The sequence below is a fragment of the Nicotiana tabacum genome, chromosome 15 (assembly GCF_000715075.1).
Source record: "Nicotiana tabacum cultivar K326 chromosome 15, ASM71507v2, whole genome shotgun sequence".
Lineage (NCBI taxonomy): Eukaryota > Viridiplantae > Streptophyta > Magnoliopsida > Solanales > Solanaceae > Nicotiana > Nicotiana tabacum.
In genome coordinates this window covers 44,839,597-44,867,504 of record NC_134094.1, presented here as the reverse complement: position 1 = coordinate 44,867,504, position 27,908 = coordinate 44,839,597, and the positions used below count along the sequence as shown (strand labels likewise).

The window sequence follows — 27,908 nt, the reverse complement described above, 5'->3', positions numbered from 1 at the left end:
TATAAGTGACTGGCTGGTTTCTCCAATAAATATCAACATATCCCATGCACTACATCTGCCATTCTTTCTCTGCTCCTCAGCTCTGCCATTTCAGGTTCTTAGACTACTCTATTTTCTTTCTCTTTCCCTCCGTCCCATAAAAATAAAGATAAAAACCCTCAAATGGTTCTTTTAGTTGTCTTTTTTTCTTTTTGGGTTGTTAGTGATGGCTATTTTCTTCTTTGATTTGATTTTTCTTTTGTTTCTTTCCTTTGAGCTGCTTTCAGAGAACAAGATAACTAAGACATGGCCTCTAGTGTTTCGTCCGATCGTGACGTTAATCAGGTATGAACTCCTTTTTCCTATCAACCAAAAAAAAAAAGAAGGTTTATTTCGTTAGAGTATACGTTTTTGGTTTTACAGTTTCTTGATTTCCAGTTTGTTTAGAAATATACAATTCGATCACATTCATTTTATAGGACATTCTATATTGAGAATTCTCTAACTTTAAACTATTTATTTTACTCTAATAACATACTTTTATAATTATATAAATGTCATGGCATCCATATTCAAAATCACAAGTTTCAACGATAATTTTGATGTGTTCCAAATATCTTTCTTTCTTTATAATCCATTCAAACAGTACACCTATAAAAATTATAAAACGAAAAATAATTAAATATTAAGAGTAAAGCTAATCTATGTTTTATTTGTATGAAAGAGCAACTGTCTGGAAATTTCTCTATCTATAGAGATATATTGCATTTGAAGAAAATAAAAGTATGTACATCTATATATTACTCCTTCTGTTTCGTTTTATATCATACTCTTTACGAATCTTGTCTTAAAAAAATTTACACCATCTATATTTGAAAATAATTTAAATCTAACTTTCCGTTTTATCTCTAAAGAAATACTCTTCGAGCCATATAAAAGTCATGACATACTTAAGATCATAAAGTATAATATACTTTTAGTATGTCAAAAAAAAACTTATTCATGATCAGTCAAATATTATTTCATAAATTGAGATGTGGAGAATATTAATTAACTTAACATAAGATAGGAAGGTCAAGAGATTTTTGAGATCTCTGTTCAAGGCTCATTATAGGACCATTTTAGTACCTTCTGTAATCCCTCTTGGTGAAAGTGTTGGGTTCCCACTGTGTGCAAGATCTCAATAATAGATGATGTTATTAAAATCTAATTCTTGAATTTAGTTTTGGAAAACAAAGTGCTCCTTGAGACAGACACGTTTTACTTTTTCTTAAGGAAAAAAACTTTTAAAAAAGCAGTACAAAATAAACTTAAAAAGAAAGAGCATTAAACATGAACTTATTCAAGTACAATTTCATGGATTGTTCGTGGAGTAAACTCATCTTACCCCCTTAACTTTTTTGGTAAATTATAACAACAACCGGCCAGTATGATCGCAAAGTAAAATCTGGGAAAAATAGTGTGTACGCAGACCTTACCCCTACCATGTGGGATTGACGTTTGGGTCAAAAGAGGTTAACCTTTTAGGTAAATTAAGAAAATAATATCTCTATCACGTATTGAATAGGAAAGGCATAACCTCTTTTGACTCAAACGTGAACCCAAAGTCATAACCGAAATTTACAAAACAATTATTGTCCCTTGTCTAGAGGGAAAACTTTAAGGATAAAAAAATATGATTAGTCTAGTCATAAGAATTTGTTCCAAAAAGTAGCATCCATCAAAAGATGACTATTAATCACTCTAAAATCCAATATACGCGAATTTGAGGACACTACCCAATGAGTTCGTTGCATCGTTATGAACATCTGTCCAACTACTGAAACTTGAATATAGAACATTATAACTTCTTCAAAAGATGTTGATTGTTTGTGCAATTGAGATCCTCTAGGTTGTATTACTGAACAAGTTTGAAATCAACTTAGTCTTCCTCGTTAAACCTTGCAAATTAAAAATAAAATTAAAGTACATTCCATGTGCATAAACTTTTATCATTAGAATTTACCCTACAAACAAGGATTAATAGTAATGACTTTTTAAGGATTTTTTCAATCATTTGTTAACTTTTGGGTCAAGGGAGTTTTCTTTCCCATTCAAAAGGTGATAAAAGTATTGTTTTCCTACCCTAAAATGTTAAGCGGGTAAGGTAAAATTTAATTTTGTTTGTGAGTCATATTTTCTTTCTTGTGGTAAAATACGGAATTATATTAGATATTGTATCTCATCACAAGTAGGCGGTGTGCTAGCAGTACAAGAGTATAACTTTTATACGATTAAAATATAAAGATTTTTCATTTAACACAAGCATGAACTCCATCTGTTTTAATTCTGTGATGTAGTTTGATTCAATATAAAGATTAAGAAAAAAAAGACTTTCAAACTTTGTAGTGTAAAAGCTTAAAATATAAATGTTTTTGTGGGGCTTTCAGTTTATGTTGCTTAAAAAGTTTCTTATTCAGGGTAAAATGGGTAAACAAAAAAATTTAAAATTAAATTATTTTTAAATATAAAAATATATCATTCTTGTTACAACAGTATCACATAAATTAAACGAAGAGTGTAACTTTTTAATTAAAATAACCTGCAAATTGTGACAAGTGACTTATTACGACAGGTAAGATTACATCGATAATATTTACATTTATGTTTTAAAGAGTTTTTCTAATGATTACTCAGACGGCCTAAAATATTTCTCAGTTAGTATCCATATACGAAGTTTGCCTCTTAATTAAAAACATTACATAATACTCCCGTCGTTTAAATTTATGTGTCTTACACTTTCACTCTTGGTGGAGTTGGGAAAAAGAAAGGGCAGGGTGGCAGGGAAGGGAAAGAAGGCGGAAGCAGGAAAAAGACCCGCGGTGGGCTACGGGAGAATTCTTTAAAAGAAAGGCCAAATACCTAGATAGTCCCTTAAAATTGGCAACTTAGCTAGTGACCAGACTTGGTAGAAGTGTATCAAATAACCAGTGAGTGAGATACACTTGCTACTGAGGTGCCAAATGTAACAAAATAAAAAGGAAAAAACTCTTTAATTAATTAACTTTAAAAGAGGGTTATTCACCTGAATACACTTGAAAACGACACAAACCGAAAATTACACTTACACATTTACTGCTTTTTTAAGTATGTTATTCGGAAAAAAAGAGATTTGTCCAATTACACATACATGAAACAACTAAAGCTCTTGCTCGAGAGCTCCATAAAGTGACAATCCTAATTATTCAAGTTTTTAAGCAGATACTGTGTTCGTATTACTAAAACCCTTGGCAAACAAGTGTCAAATGAAGATCTTTAAATCTTGTCATAAATCGGTGCCCCTATACCGCTGCTCAAACATAAGAGAATTCTAACGGTGAATATTTGAATCTAGTGCTGGAATAAATTAAATGTAAAGGCAATTAGTTTTCAACAGCCAAACAATGGTGATTTCTTAGGGTGGTGGAAAGTTGAAGAGGAGGAGGATGTGAAAGGTAGGGTCTATTGAGTGAATGTTAATTTTCTGGAAAAAAAAGAAAAGAAAAAACATAATTTTAAGTTATTTTACGCTCTCAATTTCAGCGAAAAACACTCACTCCGCAATGTCGGCATGATGGGTTTACGAGACATACTTCTACCAAGAATAGATGTCTATATGGTCCCTAGTTAAGTTCAAGGTCTAACTTATAAACTATGCCAACTTTAAGAGGCTATCTACATATTTAACTTGAAAAAAGAAGAAGATGATCTTAAAAAATGATTTTCTCTTTAAAAATAAAATACACGTGTCATATATTAATTAGCTCATATCACTTTGTAATAGGCATTTGGCATCACGCTCTGACCCTTTGCATCAACATTAAGAAAAAAGTATTTGATTGAAATAGATGTTGAGTAATGTTGGTGTTCCATAAATAATAAGCTCCCGTTTGGCCTGGCCGTATATTTTGGCTTATTTTTTTTAAAAAATAAAAATAAAATGTAAACATTTTGTTTGTTATAAACAAGTTTAAGAGGCCTAACGAATTTGGCCTAACAAAGAAATTCCTACTTTAAGTACAATCTCATTAATTGCAGATAGAAAGGAAGCAAATTTATTGCCAACTGTACTTTAGATCAAACAAAATCAAACATAAGATGCTTTAGAGCCCGTTTGGCTCAAAATCTGCTTCTTTTTTTTTTTTTTTGAAAAGTACTATTTTTTAGCAGTATTTTTTTAGAAGTACTTTTGAAAAAAAACTATTTGTGTTTGGCCAATTCATTTAAGAAGTATTTTTTTTTAACAAAAGTGGGTTACTCTGGTGGTGAGCACCCTTCACTTCCAACCAAGAGGTTGTGAGTTCGAGTCACCCCAAGAGCAAGGTGGAGAGTTCTTAGAGGGAGGGAGCCGAGGGTCTATCAGAAACAGCCTCTCTACCTCAGGGTAGGGGTAAGGTCTGCGTACACACTACCCTCCCCAAACCTTACTAGTGGGATTATATTGGGTTGTTGTCGTTGTTGTTGTATTTAAGAAGTATTTTTTGCAACATTTGATAAACAAATTATATTTGGCCAATCATTTAAAAAAGTATTTTTGAGTGTCAAATTACCAAAAAGGATAGTACCAATGTCTTATGATTCTTTTAAATAGAAAAATGAACTTAAATATTTATCGTAAGAGACTTTTATTATTATTTTATTATATTTAATTAAAATATAAAATATAAAGTAAACAAACATATTACAGATTTAGATCAATTTTACATATATAGTTATACCAAAGCATATGATATTATCTAGTATAATTACTTATTGTTATATGATGATTTGAATAACTAAAATACATTATTCAATATAAATTAGAAGTCTATCCACAAATTACTATATATTGATAATCCATCATGAAATAATAAGTAAAGTCACACACACATAATAATATTTCTCAACAATTTCATCTCTACTTCTATCACACAACGCCTCCATATTAGTAGAAGACTTGCCTCACATTTCTAAAGGAATATCAAAAGGCTTATCTCCTTCATCAATCTCTGCAGTAATGTCTTCATTAGCATAATAGTTGAATTCTTTATCGGTAGAAGAATATCGTCGGATGAAATTATGTATAGCCATGGTAGTTATAACTAGATAATTCTGAGTGTCAAACTTAAAAAATGGCATTGAGCATAAAATAGAAATAATTTTAAATATATAAAATAAATCATAAAATAAATAGTTAAGTATGTTTAAAATAATTCAAAAAGAGTAACTAATTATTAACAACACATAATGTATAATTTTTTAAAAAAATTTAAATTTAAAAAGAAACTAATTATTACATAACCTTACTAACTTTGTCGTAAATTGCCAATTGGCCTATTGTGAGGTTGTCACTTGACTTAATATGAATATATTTTCTTCTTCTTTTAATAATATATAGATAGATTATGCAATGCAATTGTAAATTTATTATGTATTTGTAGGTTATTTTCACAAATTAGATTTGATAATTGTTTTAAAGATTCAGGAACTAATAACATATAATAGAAGAAATTATAATGATTATTTGTAGGAAGAGAATTGATAATCCAAAGAAGGATGTAGATAATTTGCTTTAGTGTGAAAAAAGAAAAAGATAATTTAGAAAGTTACAAGACATTACACAAAGAAAAAAAATTAAAAATAAGAAAAGTCAATAAAGAATTTGGAAAGTTACAATATGATTCATATATATAATATCTTTAATTTTAATAAAATGGTAAAAATAGAAACAAAAATGAAAGAAAAAAACTTAAATTAGTAAGGGATAATTTGAAAAATATAAATTTATGGTGAGGATAGTTTTGTCATGAATAAATTAATTTTTTACTTCTACTTCTGCTTCTTGGAAGAAGCTAGAATTTTTTGCTTCTTCTCAAAAACAGAAAAACTACTTCTTCTGCCGGTCAAAAGTACTTCTCTGTATTGGTCAAACAACTCAAATATTTTAAAAAGTACTTTTTTGGAAAAAAAAAGTATTTTTGGCCTCCCAAAAACTTGACCAAACAGGCTCTTAGTCTCTCTTACTCTCTCGTGAAATTTCATTCACATGCCAAATTTTACTTATACGAGGCTCTTTATTAATTGACAAGTAGACTAATGGGTCTCATTTGCTTACTCCAAGAGTCAAAACTAGAAAAAGGCAAATTAAAAGTTCTATCTTTTTTCTATTTAAGATGCTTAAACTAAGAACCATAAAAAGTTCATCTTTTTGCAAACATGGTTTTTTCGACCGACGTGAGAAATTTCAGAAGCTAAATATATATTCAAATTGAATAAGTATGCTATCTAATGATAATTGGCACTTATATATGAGAAGCTAAAATATTTATTCGAGTTGGAAAAGTATGCTAAATGATAATTATATATGCCAAAGAATATGAAAAATTGTTATTGAATTTAAATTCAAGCATGTTTTTTCCAAGTTCACAGCGTCAGCTTATAAATCCTCCATGTTAGTTCCTCGCTTTATCTTCAACGCAAATGAACTGAATTCATTTTCCCATCGGAAAAAAAACGGACCTGCCGTAAATGGTTAGCTTCTTCATTACAGATATTCTATTACCATATTTATTAATATTTTATTTCTTATTATGGTCCTTAGTTTGAGAAATTTAAATAGGAAAAGTCTGTAATTTTAAGTTGTCTTTTTTAATTTTATCTCTTAAAGTAAGCAAATGGGATACATGAGTCAACTTTTCAATTAATAAAGAGCCTCAAGTATGACTTCGCATGTGAGACACTAAATAAAATTTTACTATTCTGTGTGTATGTTTTGAAGTACTACCAGAGTCCATACGTTAACGCGCATAGTTTATGTAAATCATTATAACACTAGTTGTCTGATTATTTACTTCAGTTTAGTTAAAATTAATCCTTACTAATTCAAGAATTGGTGATCTCTTAACATACTTAGTGTTTATGGATTGTTACATAACATTCAATAACCTAATCAGCATCCATATTACACAAGGTTTTACTATCAGTATTTTATAAATTTTTGAATTATTTTTCTTAGGTTCCGTTTATAAATTTAGTGCAGCAACTCTCTGTTTATAATCCTTAATTAAATCTAACTATCCACTAAAGGTATTATTGAAAGATTGTTGTTTATCCGAAAAACGGATAGAGTTGAATTTGTACGTAGTTCTAAGGATATGTGATATAGATTAATACAAATCGCAAGGATAAATAGAAAGATCAAATATGGATTGCAAAGAATGCAAAATAAACAAAGTTGTAAAGAAGATGATTTTTTAGGACTAAGCAAGATAAATCAATTTATGAAGTTTAAAAGAGTAACTCTTGAATATAGGAGAATATGGTGCTTGAATTGCAATGTAAGCCAAATAAAACTGCCTTCTACAGAAATGTAGTCATCCTCTTTATAGTGGAGGATCCTACTTTAGATATAATTAAAAATACATGTGGAGAACCCATGATAAATCAGTTTTTTCCTAATTTCTGCAGAGATTCTCTCCCTTAGTGTATTTGCAACGGCTCTTGTATGTGAGCTCGAGCTCGATCGGCTTCGGTGCTGGTCGGTATTGCTTCTAAAACTCGATATGGACTCGGAATCAGGTGATAATTCGGACTCGATCCCGATTGGCCTCTGCCCCTTAAGCTTGAAATCTTCTCATCATAGTTCGATTCGGACGCTCGATAATGACTTCGAACTCGGTGTTTGATCTATACCCAAGATTTGAAGCTTGTTTGTACCATCTTCGGAACCCATCTCGATATTACGAAGTCTTTCTTTGATCCATTATGTTTCAACCCCGATCAATCGTACGAAGGCCGAAATCTATTTCGATCGTATACAGATAGTCCCCTAGTTTCTCGGGAAGGATGTAGTGAGAAACGATATGATTTCTCAATGGCTCGATTGGATTATAAGCTGACGTTCACATTGGGCTCGATCATGACGCACGTGATAGTTGTCCCGTCTATTTAGTTTTTCAAGGCATTTAATGCATGTCAGACGGTGGTCGGCCACCGCTGATATTGAACCTTCATTGTTTCAACCTATAAATAGCCTTTTCGTCCACCATTCATCACCTTTACTTCTTCAATCTTCAGAAAATTTTTCAAGTTTTTTTTCGTCTCTTTTGAGTTTATTCGCTGATCTTTGACTCTTTTATGCAAAATTCTTCTTCTAAACCACCAAATCTTTGTCACCTTCTTTAAATCCAAAAATGGTAAAGACATCAAAAAACGTCCCCCAAAAAGAAAAAGCTTCTTCTATCAAGTCTGCCGCTGACAAAACGCCGGTGGATCCACGGCCTGAGGAGTGCGTTCCGGCGGCGTGTGTTTGCCGGTTCAAGAAAGTTTTGCCAGTTCCTGGCCGATGTGATCCCGTATCGAGATATATTTGTTCGATAACCCGGGGTATATCGAGCAGATAAAAAAAGATTATAACTGGGGGAACAAAGAAGTGGTAGTGCCGTCTCCCGAAGAGGATATTACTACTCACGTGAGAGGGTTTTTAAGTGTGTACACTTACCCTTTCACGTTAGGTCCTCTCGACCTTGTTATCATAGATTTTTGTCGTAAATACCTAATAAACCTAGGCCAGATCCATCCTTCTTTTTGGTGGATCATTATTTTGATCAGATATTTTGTGAACAAAATCGAGGGGATACCTTTCACCCTCGATCATCTCGTCCGATTGTACCGTCCTCGCCTTTTTGGATGAGGGTTAATAAAACTTCAACGTCGAGCTACCAAGGCTATGTTCTCGAGCATAAACGAGGATAGAGATCGAGGCTGGATGGGCAGGTTTGTTCGAGTAAGGACTTCGGACCTGATTCCAACTGAAAAGATACCTTTTCCCGAGGAGTGGAACATGAAGCATAAGTGTAATTCTGTTGTTATCTCCTACTATGTTGTCCTTTCATTTCCTTTCTCATCGATATTCCCCCTTTTGTGATGTAGTAGTTCCCTGGATGCCCGGCGTAGTGCCCGATCTCAAGAACTGGGTGCGGGATCTGGTTTCGACCTCCTCATACGCCGAGCGCTCATGGCGTGACTTGTCAAAGGGCCGATGGGAGGCCAAAAATCATGGTAAGCCCTTTTCTCGTATTTGTTTCAAACAATATGCTTTTCACACACTTTAATAAAATTTCCCGTATGTAGGTATGGGCAAAGATACGGTTTTGAGGCCCTCGTCCGTCGGGGAAGAGGCTTCGGCCTCTGTCCCAAAGCCGGTGAAAGATAATAAGAGGAAAAGAGCCCTCGTCCTCGAAGATCAAAAACCGAAGAAGAGGACGGCTCGTAAGCCGAACAAGAATATCATTCTTTTGACGGTAGAATCAATTTTGCGTCTGAGGGATGAAGAAGAAGAAGAAGAAGAAGAAGAAGAAGAAGAAGAAGAAGAAGAAGAAGAAGAAGAAGAAGAAAATGACGGGTCCACGCTGGCGGCCCAAACAAAGAAGACCACCGATGTTCCACAGCTAGCTGTATCGATGGTGGTTCATAAGGCTCTACCTCGAACTGAGGATATATCGGAGAAAGATTCAGGCAGAGTCCACGAGTTATTGGAGATCGAAGATGCCTCCCATCGAAGCCAACGGATGAGGGATATGTCTGAAGGGGCTCTCCCCGAATCTCTTCGAACCGAAGAGAATGCTCCAAGTGATTCACTTGGGGCAGTAGTAATCGAAGACTCGCCCACCTTCCCTGCTTTTTTCGCAGGGGCGATTCGGGAAGCCCAAGCTCCGGGGGCCCTCGAATTAGACAGGCCTCATGATGTAGAGGATCCTTTTCGTGAAATGTTTACCGGTGTCGAGGATGCTACAGGTACAAATGACGCATCAGATCTTTTTCACAGAGTGCAGCAGGCTTTGAATCAGGTAAGCCTTAAATTATATGGCATTACCTTTATGTTTGCTTTTCTTTTCTAACTTCGTTTCTTCTTTCTTTGTAGGCCGCGGCAGTTCATCGAGAAACATGTTCTCAGTCCTGAATCGAGCTGCGTCGATATGAGACCGACCTTCAACGGGTTACGGAGGAGAGGAAATCCCTTAAGCTCCTCTTAGGGCAAAAGGGGAGAGGAAATAAAAGACCTCCGAGCTGAGTTGGCTAAGGCTTATCAAGATCAGATCGATCTGTCCGAGCAGGTAATGATACTTTTAAAAGCCTATAGGCTCGATATCGGAACGATGGCTAATTTTTTGGCCTCACAGCTGCAGCAAAAAATTAAGATGATCGGGAAACTCTGTGAGGAGGTCGATGAGATAAAAGCGGAGTCTTTGAAGTGGAAAGAAGGTACGGATCGCTTTGCTGCAGAGAAAGAAGTTGCTCGAGCCCAATTATCATCGGCTGAAAACCAACTTCAAAGTATGAAGGAGAAAATCTCGGTTCAAGCAAGAAGAATAGAGGAGCTCGAGGCTCGGTTGGCCTATGAACTTGCGAAGGCCGAATCTAATGCCGAAAAGGCAAAGGCTGATGCAGATGAACTCGTGGCCATCTATCGGGCCGACGCTGAAGCTGCCTAGGTCCAAGCAAGACAGGCATCCAAGACCGCCGATATTCGATCACATTGGGTCGTTGAACTTGCTAAGTACCGATCTCGGAGAGAGACCCTCGAGGATATCCATGCTCGAGGTTTCGATCTCGCTGAAGAGATAAAAAGGGCTAAAGAACTGGAAGCCGATGTTGAAGCCTTGATTTTTGATGATGACGATGATGATAATGATGACGATGATGGGAGTAAGAGCGGGTCCGAGAACGGGGGGGAGCCCGATGGAGAAGAGACTGCTCTCGGAGATAACCAAGAAACTTAGCCCATAGTTTCTATGTTGTAATCAATCATGTAAACAATCTTGTATATATAAAAATATCGTTTTCTTTTGCCAACTTGCTTCTGTTTTGTTTCCTGCCTTGTGAAGATTGTGTTCATGCCTTATGAACGTTTTCACAAGGATTTAGGCAAATTGATCGAATTTGGACTTCGTAGCCTTCATAACCGAGTGAGCGCTTACTCAATCTTGAAATAAGGTAGCTCATAGGCTTAGTAGTCGAGTTGAGTGGTTTGAATTTGACGTAATACAGCCCGTAGGCGTAATAGTCGAGTGACTATTTCAAAATCGAAGTAATATAGCCCGTAGGCATAATGGTCGAGTGACTGTTTCGAACTCGAAGTAATATTGCCCGTAGGCATAATGGTCTAGTGAGTGCTTACTTGAACTTGAAATAAAAGTAGCCCGTAGGCTTATTAGTCGAGTGAATGTTTCGAACTCGAAGTAATATAGCCCGTAGGCTTAGTAGTCGAGTGAATGTTTCGAACTCGGAATAAGAGTAGCCCGTAGGCTTATTAGTCGAGTGAATGTTTCGAACTCGAAGAAATGTAGCCCGTAGGTTTAATGGTCGAGTGAATGATTCGAACTCGAAGTAATGTATCCCGTAGGAGTAATGGTCGAGTGAATTTTTTCGAACTCAAAGAAATGTAGCCCGTAGGCTTAATGGTCGAGTGAATGATTCGAATTCAAAGTAATGTAGCCTGTAGGCGTAATGGTCGAGTGAGTGCTTGCTCGAACTCGGAATAAGAGTAGCCCGTAGGCTTAATGGTCGAGTGAATGATTAAAACTCGAAATAATGTAGCCCGTAGGCATAATGGTCAAGTGAGTTATTGCTCGAACTCGGAATAAGAGTAGCCCGTAGGCTTATTAGTTGAGTGAGTGCCTGCTCGGACTCATAGATTTATCTCAATCCTTTTTGCATAATAAATCTCGAAATAGAGGAATTTTTCTTGGATATAAAATATCGGTAAAGAAGAGAACTTTCTTTGCAAGTCATTATACATATGTTCATATTTTGCGTCAGGGCTCGGGCCAACTATATGAGCATGGTTCGTTTTGACCATTTGGCTATTACAAATTTTCCTATTGGAACCTTGTTGTTACGAAATAACTTTCTTGCATCAGAACTTGATATATTTGAGGTCTAATACCCCTCAGTATTTGAGGGCTTCGTATTGAAGGATCCATCCTAGATCCTGATCAGACTCCTGTATGGGTTAGTTTCGAAATATAAACGAATATGGGAGGGTCGTACCTTAGCAGTAGTATCGTTTTAGGTGCGACACATTCCAATTGCTTGATAGTTGTTTGTCGTTTACAATACCGAGCTTGTATGATCCTTTTCCGACATTTTCGAGAACTTGATACTGTCCTTCCCAGTTTGGTCCTAGTTTTTCTTCGTTTGGATTTCAGGTACTGAGGGTGAGTTTTCTTAGCACTAAGTCCCCGACTTTAAAATGGTGAAGCTTGGTTCTTCGATTATAGTATCTTTCGATTCGCTGCTTTTGGGCGGCCAATTGGAAGAGAGCAGCTTCTCATTTTTCATCCGATAATTTGAGGCTAGTGTTCATAGCCTTGTTATTTGACTCTTCTGTTGTATATCGAAATCTGGCACTGGGTTTCTTGACTTCGATAGGAATCAAGGCTTCGGAGCCATATAATAAGGATAACGGGGTTTCCCCCATACTAGATTTTGATGTTGTTCGATATGCCCAAAAAACTTCGGGTAGGATTTCTCTCCATTTTCCTTTAGCGTCGTTCAACCTCTTCTTTAGGTCTTGAATGATAGTTTTGTTTGTTGATTCGGCCTGTCCGTTCCAACCGAGGGAATACGGTGTTGATAATATCCTTTTTATTTTGTGATCTTCGAAGAATTTCGTCACTTTGCTGCCGACAAACTGTTTCCCATTGTCACACACTATTTCAGTGGGTATCCCAAATCGACATACGATATGATCCTAGATAAAGTCTATAACCTCTTTCTCTCTTACTTTCACGAACGTCTGTGCTTCAACCCATTTATAGAAATAGTCAGTCATAAATAAAATGATCTTAGCTTTACCTGGGGCCGATGGCAGAGGGCCGACGATATCCATTCCTCATTTCATGAATGGCCATGGAGATAGGACTGAGTGAAGTTGCTCTCCGGGCTGATGGATCATTGGTGCAAACCTTTGACATTTGTCACATTTTCGAACAAACTCCTTTGCATCTTTGCCCATATTGATCCAATAATACCCTGTCCTGATTATTTTTCGGACTAATGCATCGGCACCGGAGTGATTTCCACAAGTGCCCTCATGCACCTCACGTAGGATGTAATCGGTGTCTCCTGGACCTAAGCATACTGCCAATGGTCCATCGAATGTCCTTCGGTATAGCGTTCCATCTGCAGTTAATGTGAATCGAGCAGCTTTGGTTCGTAAGGCCCTCAAATTTTTAGGGTCCGATGGGAGCTTTCCATTCTTTAAGTATTCAATATACTTATTCCTCCAATCCCAGGTTAGGCTCGTAGAATTTATCTCGGCATGACCTTTTTCGATCACAAATATCGAGAGTTGAACGACAGTCCCCAAGCTTATTTTGCCTTCCTCTATCGATGATCCCAAATTTGCAAGTGCATCAGCCTCACTGTTCAGCTCTCGTGGAACATGCTGTAAAGTCCATTCTTTGAAACGGTACAAAGTGACATGTAGTTTGTCCAAATACCTTTGCATTCTATCTTCTCGAACTTCGAAGGTTTTATTTACTTGGTTTACCACCAGCAAAGAGTCACACTTGGCTTCAATAACTTCTGCTCCCAAGCTTTTAGCTAGCTCAAGACCTGCAATCATGGCCTCATACTCGGCCTCGTTGTTGTCAACCTAGTAGTTTTGATAGTTTGCCTAATAGTGTTACCCGTGGGTGGCTTTAAAACGATGCCTAGCCCGGACCCCTTGACATTCAAAGCCCCGTCCGTAAAATGAGTCCATACCCCCGATGATGTACCCAACTTCAATAAGAGTTCTTTTTCGACTTCGGGTACGAGGGTCGGCGTGAAATCGGCCACGAAGTCTGCTAAAATTTGAGACTGGATGGCCGTGCGGGGTTGATACTCGATATCATACCCACTGAGTTCGTCAACCCATTTGGCCAATCGGCCTGATAGTTCGGGCTTGTGCAAAATATTACAAAGCGAGTAAGTGGTTAATACGCATATGGGGTGATATTGAAAGTATGGTCTTAATTTTCTAGAGGCGCTTATCAGTGCAAGTGCCAATTTTTCTAGGTGCGGATATCTAGTTTATGATTCTCCTAAGGTTTGACTTATATAATAAACGGGAAATTGCGTACCTCGCTCTTCTCGAACTAGGACACCACTTACTGCGATTTTCGATACTGCCAAGTACAAGCAAATATTTTCGTCCGTCTTTGGAGTATGAAGCAGTGGCGGGCTAGATAGATATCGTTTTAATTCCTCTAATGCCTGTTGGCATTTCGAGGTCCAAGCAAAATCGTTCTTTTTTTTAGTAGAGAGAAAAATTGGTGACTTCGATCTGACGACCTTGAAATGAATCGGCCTAAGGCTGCAGTCCGTCCCGTTAATCTGTCCACAATGGCGATGTCTTCGATGGCTTTGATTTTATCGGGTTTAATCTCGATCCCCCAATTTGACATCATGAAGCCGGGGAACTTGCCCGAACCGATCTTGAAAGCACACTTCTCGGGGTTGAGCTTCATGTTGTATTTCCTTTAAATCTCGAATGTTTCCTGCAAATGGGTCAAATGGTCCTCTGCGCGCAGGGACTTAACTAGCATATCATCAATATAAACTTCCATTGATTTACCTATTTGTTCCTCGACCATTTTATTTACTAAGCGTTGGTAAGTAGCTCCTGCATTTTTTAGCCCAAAGGGCATCACATTATAATAATATGTTCCATACTTGGTGACAAATGAAGTCTTTTTCTGGTCTTCCGGGTTCATTTGGATTTTATTATACCTGGAATAGGCATCGAGAAAACTAAGGATCTCGTGGCAAGCCGTGGCATCGATCATGCGATCGATGTTGGGCAGCGGAAAAGAATCTTTGGGGCATGCTTTGTTTAAATCCTTATAATCTACACACATTCTAAGTTTGTTCCCTTTTTTAAGCACTACAACTACATTGGCTAACCATTCAAGATATTTCAGCTCCCGAATGGACCCTATTTTGAGAAGTTTGGTTACCTCTTCCTTTATGAATGCGTGCTTTACCTCGGACTGGGGTCTTCTCTTTTGATTCACCGGTCTGAACCTAGGGTCCAAGCTTAGCCGATGCGTCGTTATATCTAGTGGGATTCCTATTATATCTAAATATGACCAAGCAAAACAATCCATGTTATCGATAAGAAATTGAATAAGTTTGTTCCTGAGTTCGAGGGTTAATCCCATTCCCAGGTATACCTTTCGTTCGGGTAAATGCTCGATTAATATGACTTGCTCCAATTCTTCGATCGTTGATTGGGTAGCGTCGGAATCATCGGGAAACACGAAGGATCGAGGAATCCTATGATCATCATCTTCATCGATCTTCTGATTTTCTGGTTGGGTTAAATCTAGTGTCCGTGATTGCTATTTAGCATCTTGTTCCCCTTTTGAGCTCGATCCCTTTATTGGCGAAGGCGAGGATATTGGATTCGCTTCCTCGACGGCAAACATTTCTCTTACGGCCGATTGCTCTCCGTACACTGTTATGACCCCCCCTCGATGTTGGGAATTTAAGAAGTTGGTGTAGGGTCGAAGGTACAACTCTCATGTTGTGGATCCATGGCCTTCCAAAAAGGGAATTGTACCTCATGTCGCCTTGATTTCGTGGAACTTCATTTCCTGGATGGTCCCGGCCACGTTTATCAGCAGAATTATCTCGCCTTTGGTGGTTTCACATGCCATATTGAATCCGTTTAGGACCAGGGTCGCGGGTACGATCTGGTCCTATAGACCGAGTTGTTGTACGACCTTTAATCTAATGATGTTGGTCGAGCTCCCTAGATTAATTAACACACGCTTAACTTTAGTTTTAATCATAAGTACGGATATTACCAGTGCATCGTTATGAGGTTGTATGACTCCTTCTGCATCTTCATCATTGAAGGACAAAGTTCCTATGGGTGCGTAATCCTGAGTTCAAGATCACTTTTTCCTTACAAATGATGTCTTAGTGCGTTTAAGCACCGGCCCTTGAGGGGTATCGACGCCGCCGACGATCATGTGAATGATGTGCTGTGGTTCTTCTTGTTCGTTTTGCTTACTGAAATCCCTGTTTTTGAAATGGTTCTTCACCCTGTCGCTTAATAATTCTCGAAAGGTGCCCTTTATTGAATAATCGTGCTACCTCCTCTCTTAGTTGCCTGCAATCTTCCGTTCTGTGTCCACGGGTGCCATGATATTCGCACATTTGATTAGGATTTCCCTGGGCAGGATCGGTCTGCATGGGTCGAGGCCATTTAGTGTCTTTGATGAGTCCGATAGCCGACACGATGGCGGATGCATCAATGCTAAAGTTTTACTCCGATTACCGAGGTGCTTCCTTAGATCCGGTAGGCCTGTCGAACCCACTTATGTTCATCAGTCCCCGAGACCCTTGACCTCGATCACTCATTTTGTTAATTTGTCCGGGGTTACATCTCGATTCATTGGTTATGTGGTTTCCGTTATACGGTCGATATCGATCCCTGATCGGACCTTGTTCTCGATTGATATCCCTTCAAGTAGCGGGTTCAGCCCCCAACTGATCATCTTCGACTCTAATTTTTGATTGGTACCGATTGTGCACGTCGGCCCAAGTGATAGCTGGGTACTCGATCATGTTATGCTTCAATCACCGTGATGCCGTCGAACTTCGTTCGTTCAAACCTTGAGTGAAAGCCTGAACAGCCCAATCGTCTGTGACTGGTGGCAGATCCATTCGTTCCATTTGAAAATGAGATACGAACTCCCTTAGCATCTCGTTATCCTTTTGTCTTATCTTGAAAAGGTCTGATTTCCTCGTTGCGACCTTTATGGCCCCGGCGTGTGCCTTTACGAAAGAATCTGCTAACATGTGGAATGAGTCGATCGAATTCGGTGGTAGATTGTGATACCAAATCATTGCTCCCTTCGAGGGGGTCTCTCCGAACTTTTTCAACAACACAGATTTGATTTCATCGTCCTCCAAATCATTACCCTTGATGGCGCACGTGTAAGAGGTGACGTGTTCGTTGGGATCGGTCGTTCTGTTATATTTGGGAATTTCGGGCATACGAAATTTTTTGGGGATTGATTTTGGTGCTGCGCTCGAGGGGAAAGGCTTTTGCACGAATTTTTTGGAATCCAACCCTATTACCATTGGTGGAGCCCCCGGGATCTGATCGACCCTGAAATTATATGTTTCTACTTTTTTATCGTTGGTTTCGACTCATTTTGTGAGCTCGAGTATTTTAGCGATTTCGTGAGTAGTCCCCGATTCTTGCTCATTTGACCTCACTATGGCTGGCTCCGTTCTGCGGGCAATTTTTCAGGGTGGACTGGGCTCCGGCCTGCTTGGTAGCTGGGTTTGGCTCTGCAATTGAGCTATCGCTACCTGTTGAGCTTGCAACATTTAAAAATCATACGCAAGCTAACGTCATTTTCCTCAATGTTATGGGTGTTTCGAGCTGCAGACCGAGTGCCACCATGAATGCTATTTTCAGGTTCAAAATGTATGTTCGTCTCAATGGCCACATGCGAATTGATATCTATCGGCACTCCGATCCGAGCTCCAACGACGTTTCCGAAATCCGAGATACTTTCGGAAACAAGCGTAAAACGGTGTGTTTTTGAAGATTCATATCAAATAACCACTGTTATCCTTAGTCCCACGGTGGGCGCCAAACTGTTTATTCGAAAAATAGATAGAGATGAATTTATACGTAGTTATAAGGATATGTGATATAGATTAATACAAATCGCAAGGATAAATAGAAAGATCAAATATGGATTGCAAAGAATGCAAAATAAACAAGGTTGTAAAGAAGATGATTTTTAGGACAAAGGAAGATGAATCAATTTATGAAGCTTAAAAGAGTAACTCTTGAATATATGAGAATATGGTGCTTGAATTACAATGTAAGCCAAAAAAAATCGCCTTCTACAGAAATGTAACCATCCTCTTTATAGTGGAGGATCCTACTTTAGATATAATTAAAAATACATAGTGGAGAACCCATGACAAATCAGTTTTTTCCTAATTTCTGCCGAGATTCTCTCCCTTAGTGTGTTTGCAACGGCTCTTGTCTGTGAGCTCGAGCTCGATCGGCCTCGGTGCTGGTCAGTATTGTTTCTAGAACTCGATATGGACTCGGGATCAGGTGATGATTCGGACTCGATCCCGGTTGGCCTCTGCCCCTTAAGCTCGAAATCTTCTCATCATAGTTCGATTCGGACCCGAGCTCGATAATGACTTCAAACTCGGTGTTTGATCTATAACCGAAATTTGAAGCTTGTTTGTACCACCTTCGAAACCCATCTCGACATTACGAAGTCTTTCTTTGATCCATTATGTTTCGACCACAATCAATCATACGAAGGCCAAAATCTATTTCGTATACCATCTTAATGATCAAAAGTACTACAAACAAAATTATGGCACTATTGCCGAGCGATTTCCTGGTGTATATGGACATTATGCTACAGCTTGGTATTGAGCTATAATTCTTTTCTTAAGAAACGATACGTAGATAAAGAATATAAAAGGATTTAAAACTACAAAGATACTTGTAAAATTCAATTCTTATCAAAACCTTTCCTTCCCTTCACCTTTTCCCTATTCGGACCTTCCCTACAACCGAGAAAGACAAAAGATCATTACCACGAAAACAGAGATGGAGTTAGTATTTGAAGTTTGTGAATTCCAAATTTGATATCGAATTTATAGCTCGTTTTAGTTTTTGGATTTTCAATTAAATATTTATACATATTTAATAGATATCCTACTACAAGCATATGATCTAAACAAAAGCTATTAGTTTTGTTCCAACCCGTATGTAATATTGTAGTTTCGCCCTTATACATTCAGACCTCTTTATAACAGTATCCATATAAATAATAAATTTTTCTGACGAAATGGGTTCAGTTGAACCACTTGATCCAATGCAGATTCGCCCCTGATTATACGTATAGGTTGATGGTTTGAATTTGTTAAATTGATTCAGAAGTGTTATTTATTATAATCAAGAAAGTAGCTTTAGTCATTTTATTTATCAGTGCGGTTTTCTTCTTTTCAAAGAAATAAAGTAAGCTTAATAAAGCATTGCACCACGTTAAGGCAGTCACATGATTAATCTGGCATTATAACATTACATTTGCCTATAATTCATTCAATTCCTTATATTAATTTTCGTTAATTATTAGAGATACTTTTCCTTTGCTTCCCCCAGGTGGTGTTTGAAGCTACGTCTTGCGTGCGCAAAGTCACTCTAAATAGACCAAGACAATTGAATTGTTTGACTTTCGAGATGGTATGTTTGAGCGTCTACCAATCATTATTCTGATCTATTATATTTTATTTTTGTAGAGAGAGAACAAAGAAGAAATTATTATACGAGAAAAAAGAGATATGGAAAAGAATAGCTTTATTTGGTTTATGTTTCTTGTACTCCATCCGTTTCAATTTAGATGAATAGTTTGCCTTGACATAAAGTTTAAGAATTTTTTTTTTTTTTGAAACATGTGATCTAAAAAGCTTAAGGGGTAAAAACTCGGTGGGGCCATAATATTTGTGTGGTTATAAGAGCTTCTCATTAAGGGTAAAATGAGTAAAATGAAAAGTTCAAAGTTAAATTGTTTCTAAATACAAAAATGTGTCATTCTTTTTTAAATGAACTAATTAAAAAAATATATCATTTAAATTAAAACGGAGTTAATACTTTTTACGTACTTTTCCAATTCAAAATAGAAAAATGGTTTACGTAAAGGTATTGCAATTTACCGTCCTTAGTTACTCTCCTATATTATACATTAATCATATTTTACTATCGGCCAACCCCCGGTACCTCTACCTTTGCGAAAAAATTTAAACCCAAGTTCTTTCTATTTTATACTTAACTTTTTTGAGTTCATATCAAATTAATCTATATGCTCTTCTTGCAATATATAGAATTTTTTGAATGGACTAGACACCTTTTTTGATTAAGAAGTATTTATTTTTATTTAGTAGGTAAATCACATTGGTAATTGAATTTAATTACTCTGTAAGTTTGTTTTCGCAGCATTTTTATTAGTAGTGATAATAGTTGTTAAAGAAGAAAGTGAATATAGCTGAATGACACGACATACAAATTACACAAAACCTTGTTTTACGTTTTTTCTTTTTCCTGTTTTCTTCTTTTGAATTCTGCAGATTTCTCAATTGTTACGAGCTTTCAAAGAGTATGAACAAGATCCACAAGTTAGACTTGTAATAGTAAAGGTAAATAACAATCAAACATTGTGATTTCTATTTATTCACTCTTTTTCTTACAACTCCAAGAACCAATGCTCTTTATGTAAAGGATATATATATATATATATATATATATATATATATATATATATATCACTTCTCCTCCTTTCTGATACTAAATCGCAGCTTTGTTTGTGATTTCATTTCAATGTAGGGAAAAGGAAAAGCATTTTGTGCTGGAGGAGACGTTGTTCGAGTGATACAATCCATGCTAGGAGGTTATAACATAAAGCTCTATTTTTAATTTTGTAATATGGCCAAATTTTCATGACATTTGCCATAACATAATATCCATTATAATAAATTTGTGGTTCATGCCATTTGCCATGACATAATATCTTTATAACAAATTTGTGGATCATGACATTTGCCATGACACAATATCCATTATTAGGCCAAGAATTTCTTGCTATAAATAGAGGAGTTTCTCCTCATTTGCAAACACACCAATTCAAGAGCTTTTCACTCTTGTCTTTCTTTTTCCTCCTTTATTTTATTATAGAGTATTTTATAAGAGAGTGAGTGTTGGGAAACACTTGTGTGAACCCTTTCTTTGGAGTGATCTTGTGAGGTTATTCTCTTAGGGTATTTGGGATTAATTAGAGTATTTACTCTAATTTTATACTCTCTTTTGTACTCTTGTTGGTATAGTGAAATTGCTCCTCTCCGTTTGTGGACGTAGGTCACCTTGACTGAACCACGTTAAATTTGTGTCTTCTTTATATTCTTTAATTGCCGTTATTATTAACTTTCATTGTCTTTGTTATTGTCATTATACCGTTGTTTGGCTAAATTCCCCACTACCCGGGTTTTCGATTCTAACAAATTGATATCAGAGCCAGATCTAATCGGGTTAGGTTAAATAGCCAAAATGACTCTAACAAAGTCTTATGTTGAGAAATTTGACCGAAGTGCAAACTTCGAAATGTGGCAATTAAAGATGGAAGCTATCCTAATTCAAGATGGCTTAGATTAGGCACTGCAAGGAAAGGAGAAGATGCCGGATAAAATAACAGACGAGGAGTTTACCGTCATAGACAAAAAGGCAAAAGTAGGTATTATTTTAAATCTTTCAAATGAGGTTTTGCGTGAAGTTGCAGCAGAAAGCTCAGCCAAAGGCATATGGAAAAAGCTTAAAACCCTATATATGAAAAGAATAGTAGAAAACAGGCTTTACCTAAAGCAAAAACTCTACACTTTTCGTATGGCTGAAGGTACCTCTATACTTACTCATCTTGATACTTTTGATTCTCTTCTTATGGATTTAAGTAACATAGATGCTGAAATCAAAGATGAGGATCAAGCTGTGTTATTGCTTGTTTCCTTACCCCAGTCGTTTAAACATATAAGAGATACTATGTTTTATGGAAAGGATAATATCTTTTATAAAGATATCAAATCTACTTTGAAATCAAAAGAACAAATAGATAGAGATATTACTGGGGAAACTAGTTGGAACCAAGAGGAAGGCTTATACATAAGAGGTAGATCCAATAAGAAAGATTCAAGTAGTGAGAAACCTAAATCAAGGTCAAAATCCAGATACAGAAATGTCATGTGCAAATATTGTCATAAGAAAGGTCACATTATTTCTGAATGCTTTAAATTGAAAAACAAAGAAAAGCATACAGAAAAGAAAAATGAGCACAAAAATACTGACAGTGCCGAAGCAAGTGTAGCTGCTGATGAGACTGAGGGAACTATTTTTTTAGCAACTAATAATAGTTTCAAATCTAACAATGAGTGAATTTTAGATTCGGGTTGTTCTTATCATATGTGTCCCAGTCAGGATTTATTTACCACATATGAATCTATTGGAGGTGGAGTTGTCTTGATGGGCAATAATGCTACCTGCAAAGTTATTGAAAAAGGTACAGTCTGAATCAAAATGCATGATGGTGTGGTGAGAACTCTCACCGATGTTAGACATGTTCCTGACTTGAAGAAAAATCTCATCTCTTTGGGCACTCTAGAATCTCTTAGGTGCAAGTACACATGTGAAGGTGGAGTTCTGAAAATTTCTCATGGTGCTCTTGTGATCATGAAAGCACGCAGATCTGATACGTTGTATACTCTTTTGGGATCTACTGTTACAGGTGCTGCTGCAGTTTCAATATCAGATAAATCAGATTCTAACATCACCAAATTGTGGCATATGCGATTGGGGCATATGAGTGAAAAAGTTCTATCCATCCTCAGTAAAAGAGGTCTCTTATATGGCCAAAGTACCGAAAATATGGAGTTATGTGAATATTGTGTGTTCGGAAAGCAGAAAAGAGTCAGCTTCAAATCTCCAGCGATTCATAGAATAAAAGGTACTTTGGATTACATTCATTCAGATCTTTGGGGTTCTTCACGTACCCCATCAAAAAGTGGTGCCAGGTATATGTTAACTTTCATTGATGATTATTCGAGGAAAGTTTGGGTTTATTTCCTGAAAAATAAAAGTGATGTTTTCTTAAATTTCAAACAATGGAAAGTTTTGATTGATAAGCAAATAGGAAAATAGGTTAAGCGGCTTAGAACAGATAATGGCTTAGAATTTTGTAATGATGAATTCAACGAATTTTGCAAGAATGAAGGAATTACTCAACATCGTACTGTGAGAATGATACCTCAGCAAAATGGTGTGGTAGAAATGATGAATAGAACTCTTTTGGAAAGGGCTCGTTGCATGATTTCAAATGTTCAGTTGACAAACGCCTTTTGGGCAGAAGCTATCTCTACAGCTTGTTATATTGTCAGCCGAGCTCCTTATGCACCTTTTAACTTTAACTCTCCAGAGGAAATGTGGTCAGGTACTCTTGCTTATTATTCTGATTTAAAGATATTTGGTTGCCATGCATACATGAAGGTAAATGATGGAAAATTAGAGCCAAGGGCTAAAAAGTGCATTTTCCTTGGGTGTGCATCTGCGGTGAAATGATACCGACTATGGTATCCTGATCGCATAGCACCAAAATTTATAATTAGCAGAGATGTAACCTTTGATGAATCCTCTATATTACATTCTAGAAAAGAGTCTTCTAGTTCTTGTAATACGGATAAAGGAAAGAGTACACAGAACCAGGTAGAGATTGAGATTGGCATTCCTTCTGAGCCAAGCTCATCAACTTTGGAGCAAAATACAGTTGAAACTCCTGAAGTTGAGACAGAAGCTGAAATTCCTGAAGTTGAGACTCCTGAAGTTGAACCAGAAGAAGAGGAGTATTCTACAACCAAACATAGACTAAGAACAGAAGGTAAACAACCATTAAGGTTTGGAGATTATGTTGCATTTTCTTTTTCAGTTGCACAGAAAACTGAAAAAATTGGAGAACCATCAAAATATTTAGAAGCAATTTCTAGTGCTGACTCAGCCAAGTGGCTGATTGCAATGAATGAAGAAATTGAGTCTCTCCACAAGAATGGTACTTAGTCTCTTGTGAAGCCGCCATCAGGAAAAAGAATTGTTGGTTGCAAATGGGTCTTCAAGAAAAAGGATGGCATTCCAGGGGTTGAAGATGCGAGGCATAAGGCACGATTAGTTGCAAAGGGCTATAGTCAGGTACAAGGAGCTGATTTTAATGATATTTTCTCATCTGTTGTTAAACATAGCTCTATTCGTGTCTTGCTTGCCTTCGTTGCCATGTATGATTTGGAATTAGAACAACTTGATGTTAAGACAGCTTTTTTACATGGCGAACTTGAGGAAGAAATATACATGCATCAACCCGAATGATATGAAATTAAAGGAAAAGAAGATCATGTTTGCTTGTTGAAGAAATCCTTGTACGAATTAAAGTAGTCTCCAAGACAATGGTATAAAAGGTTTGATTCCTTTATGTTGGGTCATGGTTATTCGAGGAGCATGTATAATAGTTGTGTTTACTTCCGGAAGTTAAATGATGGTTCATTTGTGTACCTATTATTATATGTTGATGACATGCTCATTGCTGCTAAAGATTTAATAGAAATTCACAACTTGAAAAGTCAGCTGAAATGTGAATTTGAGATGAAAGATTTGGGAGCAGCTAAGAAAATCCTTGGCATGGAGATCAAAAGAGATCGAAAAGCCAACAGGTTATTTCTGACCCAGAAGAAGTACTTGGAGAAAGTCTTGGAGAGGTTTGGCATGAAAGATGCTAAACCAGTTAGTACCCCTCTTGCTGCTCATTTTAAGTTATCAGCTGCTCAGTCCCCGCGGTCAGAGGAAGAAGAGAGATACATGGCACAGGTTCTTTATTCCAGTGCAGTCGGCAGTATTATATATGCAATGGTTTGTACATGTCCAGACATTTCACAAGCAGTGAGCGTGGTAAGCCGGTATATGGCTTACCCTGGTAAAGCACATTGGCATGCTGTGAAATGGATTCTCAGATACTTGCGAGGTACTCCAAACACATGTTTGGAGTTTGGGAGAAATACTAACACTTTGGTTGGTTTTGTAGACTCAGATTATGCAGGTGATCTTGACAAAAGAAGATCACCGACATGCTATGTATTTTGCATCGGTGGTTGCGCTATTAGTTGGAAAGCTACATTACAACATGTAGTAGCTTTATCTACTACCGAAGCAGAATATATGGCAGTGACCGAGGCGATCAAAGAAGCTTTATGGATGAAGGGACTATTTGCGGAACTCAGTTTACATCAAAGTGGTATTACCATTTTCTGTGATAGTCAGAGTGTCATTCACTTGACTAAAGATCAAATGTATCATGAGAGGACGAAGTACATTGATATAAAGTATCATTTCATCCGAGAAACCATTGCTGAAAGAAAAGTCTCTATTCAGAAGATCAACACTAGAGACAATCCTGCTGACATGTTCACAAAACCTCTTCCAGTGTCCAAGTTCAAGCTTTGCCTGAACTTGATTGGCATTTATAAAGAATGATTTTTCCCATTGGGGTTTTTGCGGAGAAGGTGGAGCAAATTTACTATATATAATCCAAAATTAGGCCAAGGTGGAGATTTGTAATATGGCCAAATTTTCATGACATTTGCCATGACATAATATCTATTATAACAAATTTGTGGTTCATGACATTTGCCATGACATAATATCCATTATAACAAAGTTGTGGATCATGACATTTGCCATGACATAATATCCATTATTAGGCCAAGGATTTCTTACTATAAATAGAGGAGTTTTTCCTCATTTGCAAACACATCAATTCAAGAGCTTTTTACTCTTGTCTTTCTTTCTCCTCCTTTATTTCATTATAGAGTATTTTGTAAGAGAGTGAGTGTTGGGAAATATTTGTGTGAACCCTTTCTTTGGAGTGATCTTGTGAGGTTATTCTCTTGGGATATTTGGGATTAATTAGAGTATTTACTCTAATTTTGTACTCTCTTTTGTACTCTTGTTGGTATAGTGAAATTGCTCCTCTCCGCTTGTGGATGTAGGTCACCTTGACCGAACCACGTTAAATTTGTGTCTTCTTTATATTCTTTAATTGCCGTTATTATCAACTTCTATTGTCTTTGTTATTGTCATTATACCGTTGTTTGGCTAAATTTCACACTACCTGGATTCCCGATCCTAGCAAATACTTTTATTTGGTGTGTTTATCAGTAACATGATCATTTCTTTTACTTAAATAAACCTTCACTCTGGTTTGAAAAATGCCAGAGATATTTACTCTAATCTAATTTGTTATGTATCCTCCCTAATTCTGTGAGAAAATATGTGTTCATTTCTACATTTTAGTTTCTTGAATCTCAGAAAAATATTTTTTTTGATCTAATAAGTATCTCATAAAAAATATGTGTTAAATAAATTATAGCTAATACATCCATTTTTATGTTTTAAAAATCTTGAATTTCATATTTGATTTTTTGAATCTACAAATACCCCTCCCTCCTGATTTCTATTATCTCTAGTGTTTTAAAAAATGTGCAAGTATGAGGTTGAGTGTTATCTCCAAGCGCAGGAAGTAAGGCGTGAAGATTTTTATAGAAAATATGGACATTAGGATAATAAGGGAGATGAGTGCACGACTCCAAACCAAAAGCAAGTTGGTGTACACAACAAATTTAATTTGTCTAATGAAAGGTCATTTAATTTTATTAAATTGCAATAGAGGTACAAGAAATTCCAATTTTTAACATTATTTTTCAAGCATAAATAATTACTCCTAATTTCGTACAAAAATTCTGTGTTTCTTATCGTTGCTCATTTGTCAGGTGACTACCGTTCTGTTCTGGACTTTTACAGAAAACAGCTAACATTGGATTATTTGGTGGCAACATACAAAAAACCAGTGGTAAGCTTTATTATAAGTATCATAGGAAATTTAAAATTAAAGGGGTCACTTGTTATTTTATTTTATGCTAATTATTTGCATCATAATCCATGTTAAATATGAAGGTTTTCCTCATCAATGGAGCCGTTATGGGAGGAGGTGCTGGACTATCCATGAACGCAAAATTCCGAATCATCACCGAAAATACGGTGCGTTTCGAAGACGTACAACTAATTTTCTTTATAGCCTTAAAACTTGGTTATCTAATTATATGTTTTAGCCAAATATTAAGAGCACGCCGTAACTATCAATTACTTCTTCTGTTTCAATTTAGATGACACACTTTTCTTATTAGTCCGTTCCAAAAAGAATAATATATTTCTATATTTAGAAATAATTTTAACTTTAAACTTTTCATTCTACCCACTTTATTCTTAATGAGAAACTTTTATAGTCACACAAATACCATGAGCCCACTAAGTTTTTAGCACTACATATTTCAAAAATCTTTTTTTTAAGCTTTATACCAAGTCAAATTATATCATCTAAAATGAAACGGAGGAAGTAAAACTCAACGTGAGAAAAGAATGGATACCACTAATCGCGAAGGGTTTAGTTTTAGCTTAATATTGCACTTTGGCCTTTTGGTTTAAAAGGGTAGTGACACAAAAAAAAAAAAACATAAACATACAAAATGGTACCTGACCGATCAGTCTTGTAATGAAGAGAAGTTTTTTCCAATGTTGAAATAATAATAATAATAATAATAATAATAATAATAATAATAATAATAATAATAATAATAATAATAATATCTTGCATTGTCCTTTATAGGCTATGTTTTGCAAGTTCATTTAGTTCTCCTCTTTAGTCGTTATACATGTGCCTTATAGAAGGCTCTTTCAAACTAGTCATCATGATAGTATGCGTGAGCATTTTCCTTTATTGTTTTCGTTCCTTGTGTAATTTTTTTTTTTTTTTTTTTTTTTTTTTTTACGATTTGGAGTTTATTAATTCCAATGTTTGATATGTTTACTTTTAGTAGATTTTGGACAGTATATCATAATAGTTTCATTATTTATGGATAATTAGGTGTTTGCCATGCCAGAAGCATCATTTGGACATCATCCGGATGTTGGAGCATCTTATTTTCTTTCAAGATTACCTGGGCATTTTGGTAAAGTAAACAAGACTTGGTTGTTTTTCTTTTGGTTTCCCACCCGGTATTCGATATCCGTATTGGAGCCCGACTATATCCGGATTCGCGCCGGATAGGCCCCATTCGGGGGTAGTACTCTATACCAAAATTTTTTTCATACCAAGGGCTCGAATCCGAAACCTCCGATTAAGAAAGGAGCAACCCCATCCACTGTACCACATCCCTCGGTGGCATAAGACTTCGTTGTTTATGGTTATATCTTGTCA

General features: G+C 36.4%; 1 protein-coding gene across 1 annotated transcript in view; it reads left to right on the top strand.

Annotated features, from left to right (window-relative positions):
- Window positions 1-27,908, top strand: part of LOC107801686 (putative 3-hydroxyisobutyryl-CoA hydrolase 3) — a 74,558-nt gene continuing 46,650 nt past the window's right edge. The window contains exons 1-8 of the mRNA XM_075230802.1: window positions 1-94; window positions 267-324; window positions 19,187-19,267; window positions 20,149-20,217; window positions 20,405-20,468; window positions 26,425-26,504; window positions 26,609-26,692; window positions 27,576-27,660. Coding sequence (XP_075086903.1) covers window positions 286-324; window positions 19,187-19,267; window positions 20,149-20,217; window positions 20,405-20,468; window positions 26,425-26,504; window positions 26,609-26,692; window positions 27,576-27,660 — 502 coding nt within the window. The 5' untranslated portion in view covers window positions 1-94; window positions 267-285. The remainder of the gene's footprint in view (window positions 95-266; window positions 325-19,186; window positions 19,268-20,148; window positions 20,218-20,404; window positions 20,469-26,424; window positions 26,505-26,608; window positions 26,693-27,575; window positions 27,661-27,908) is intronic.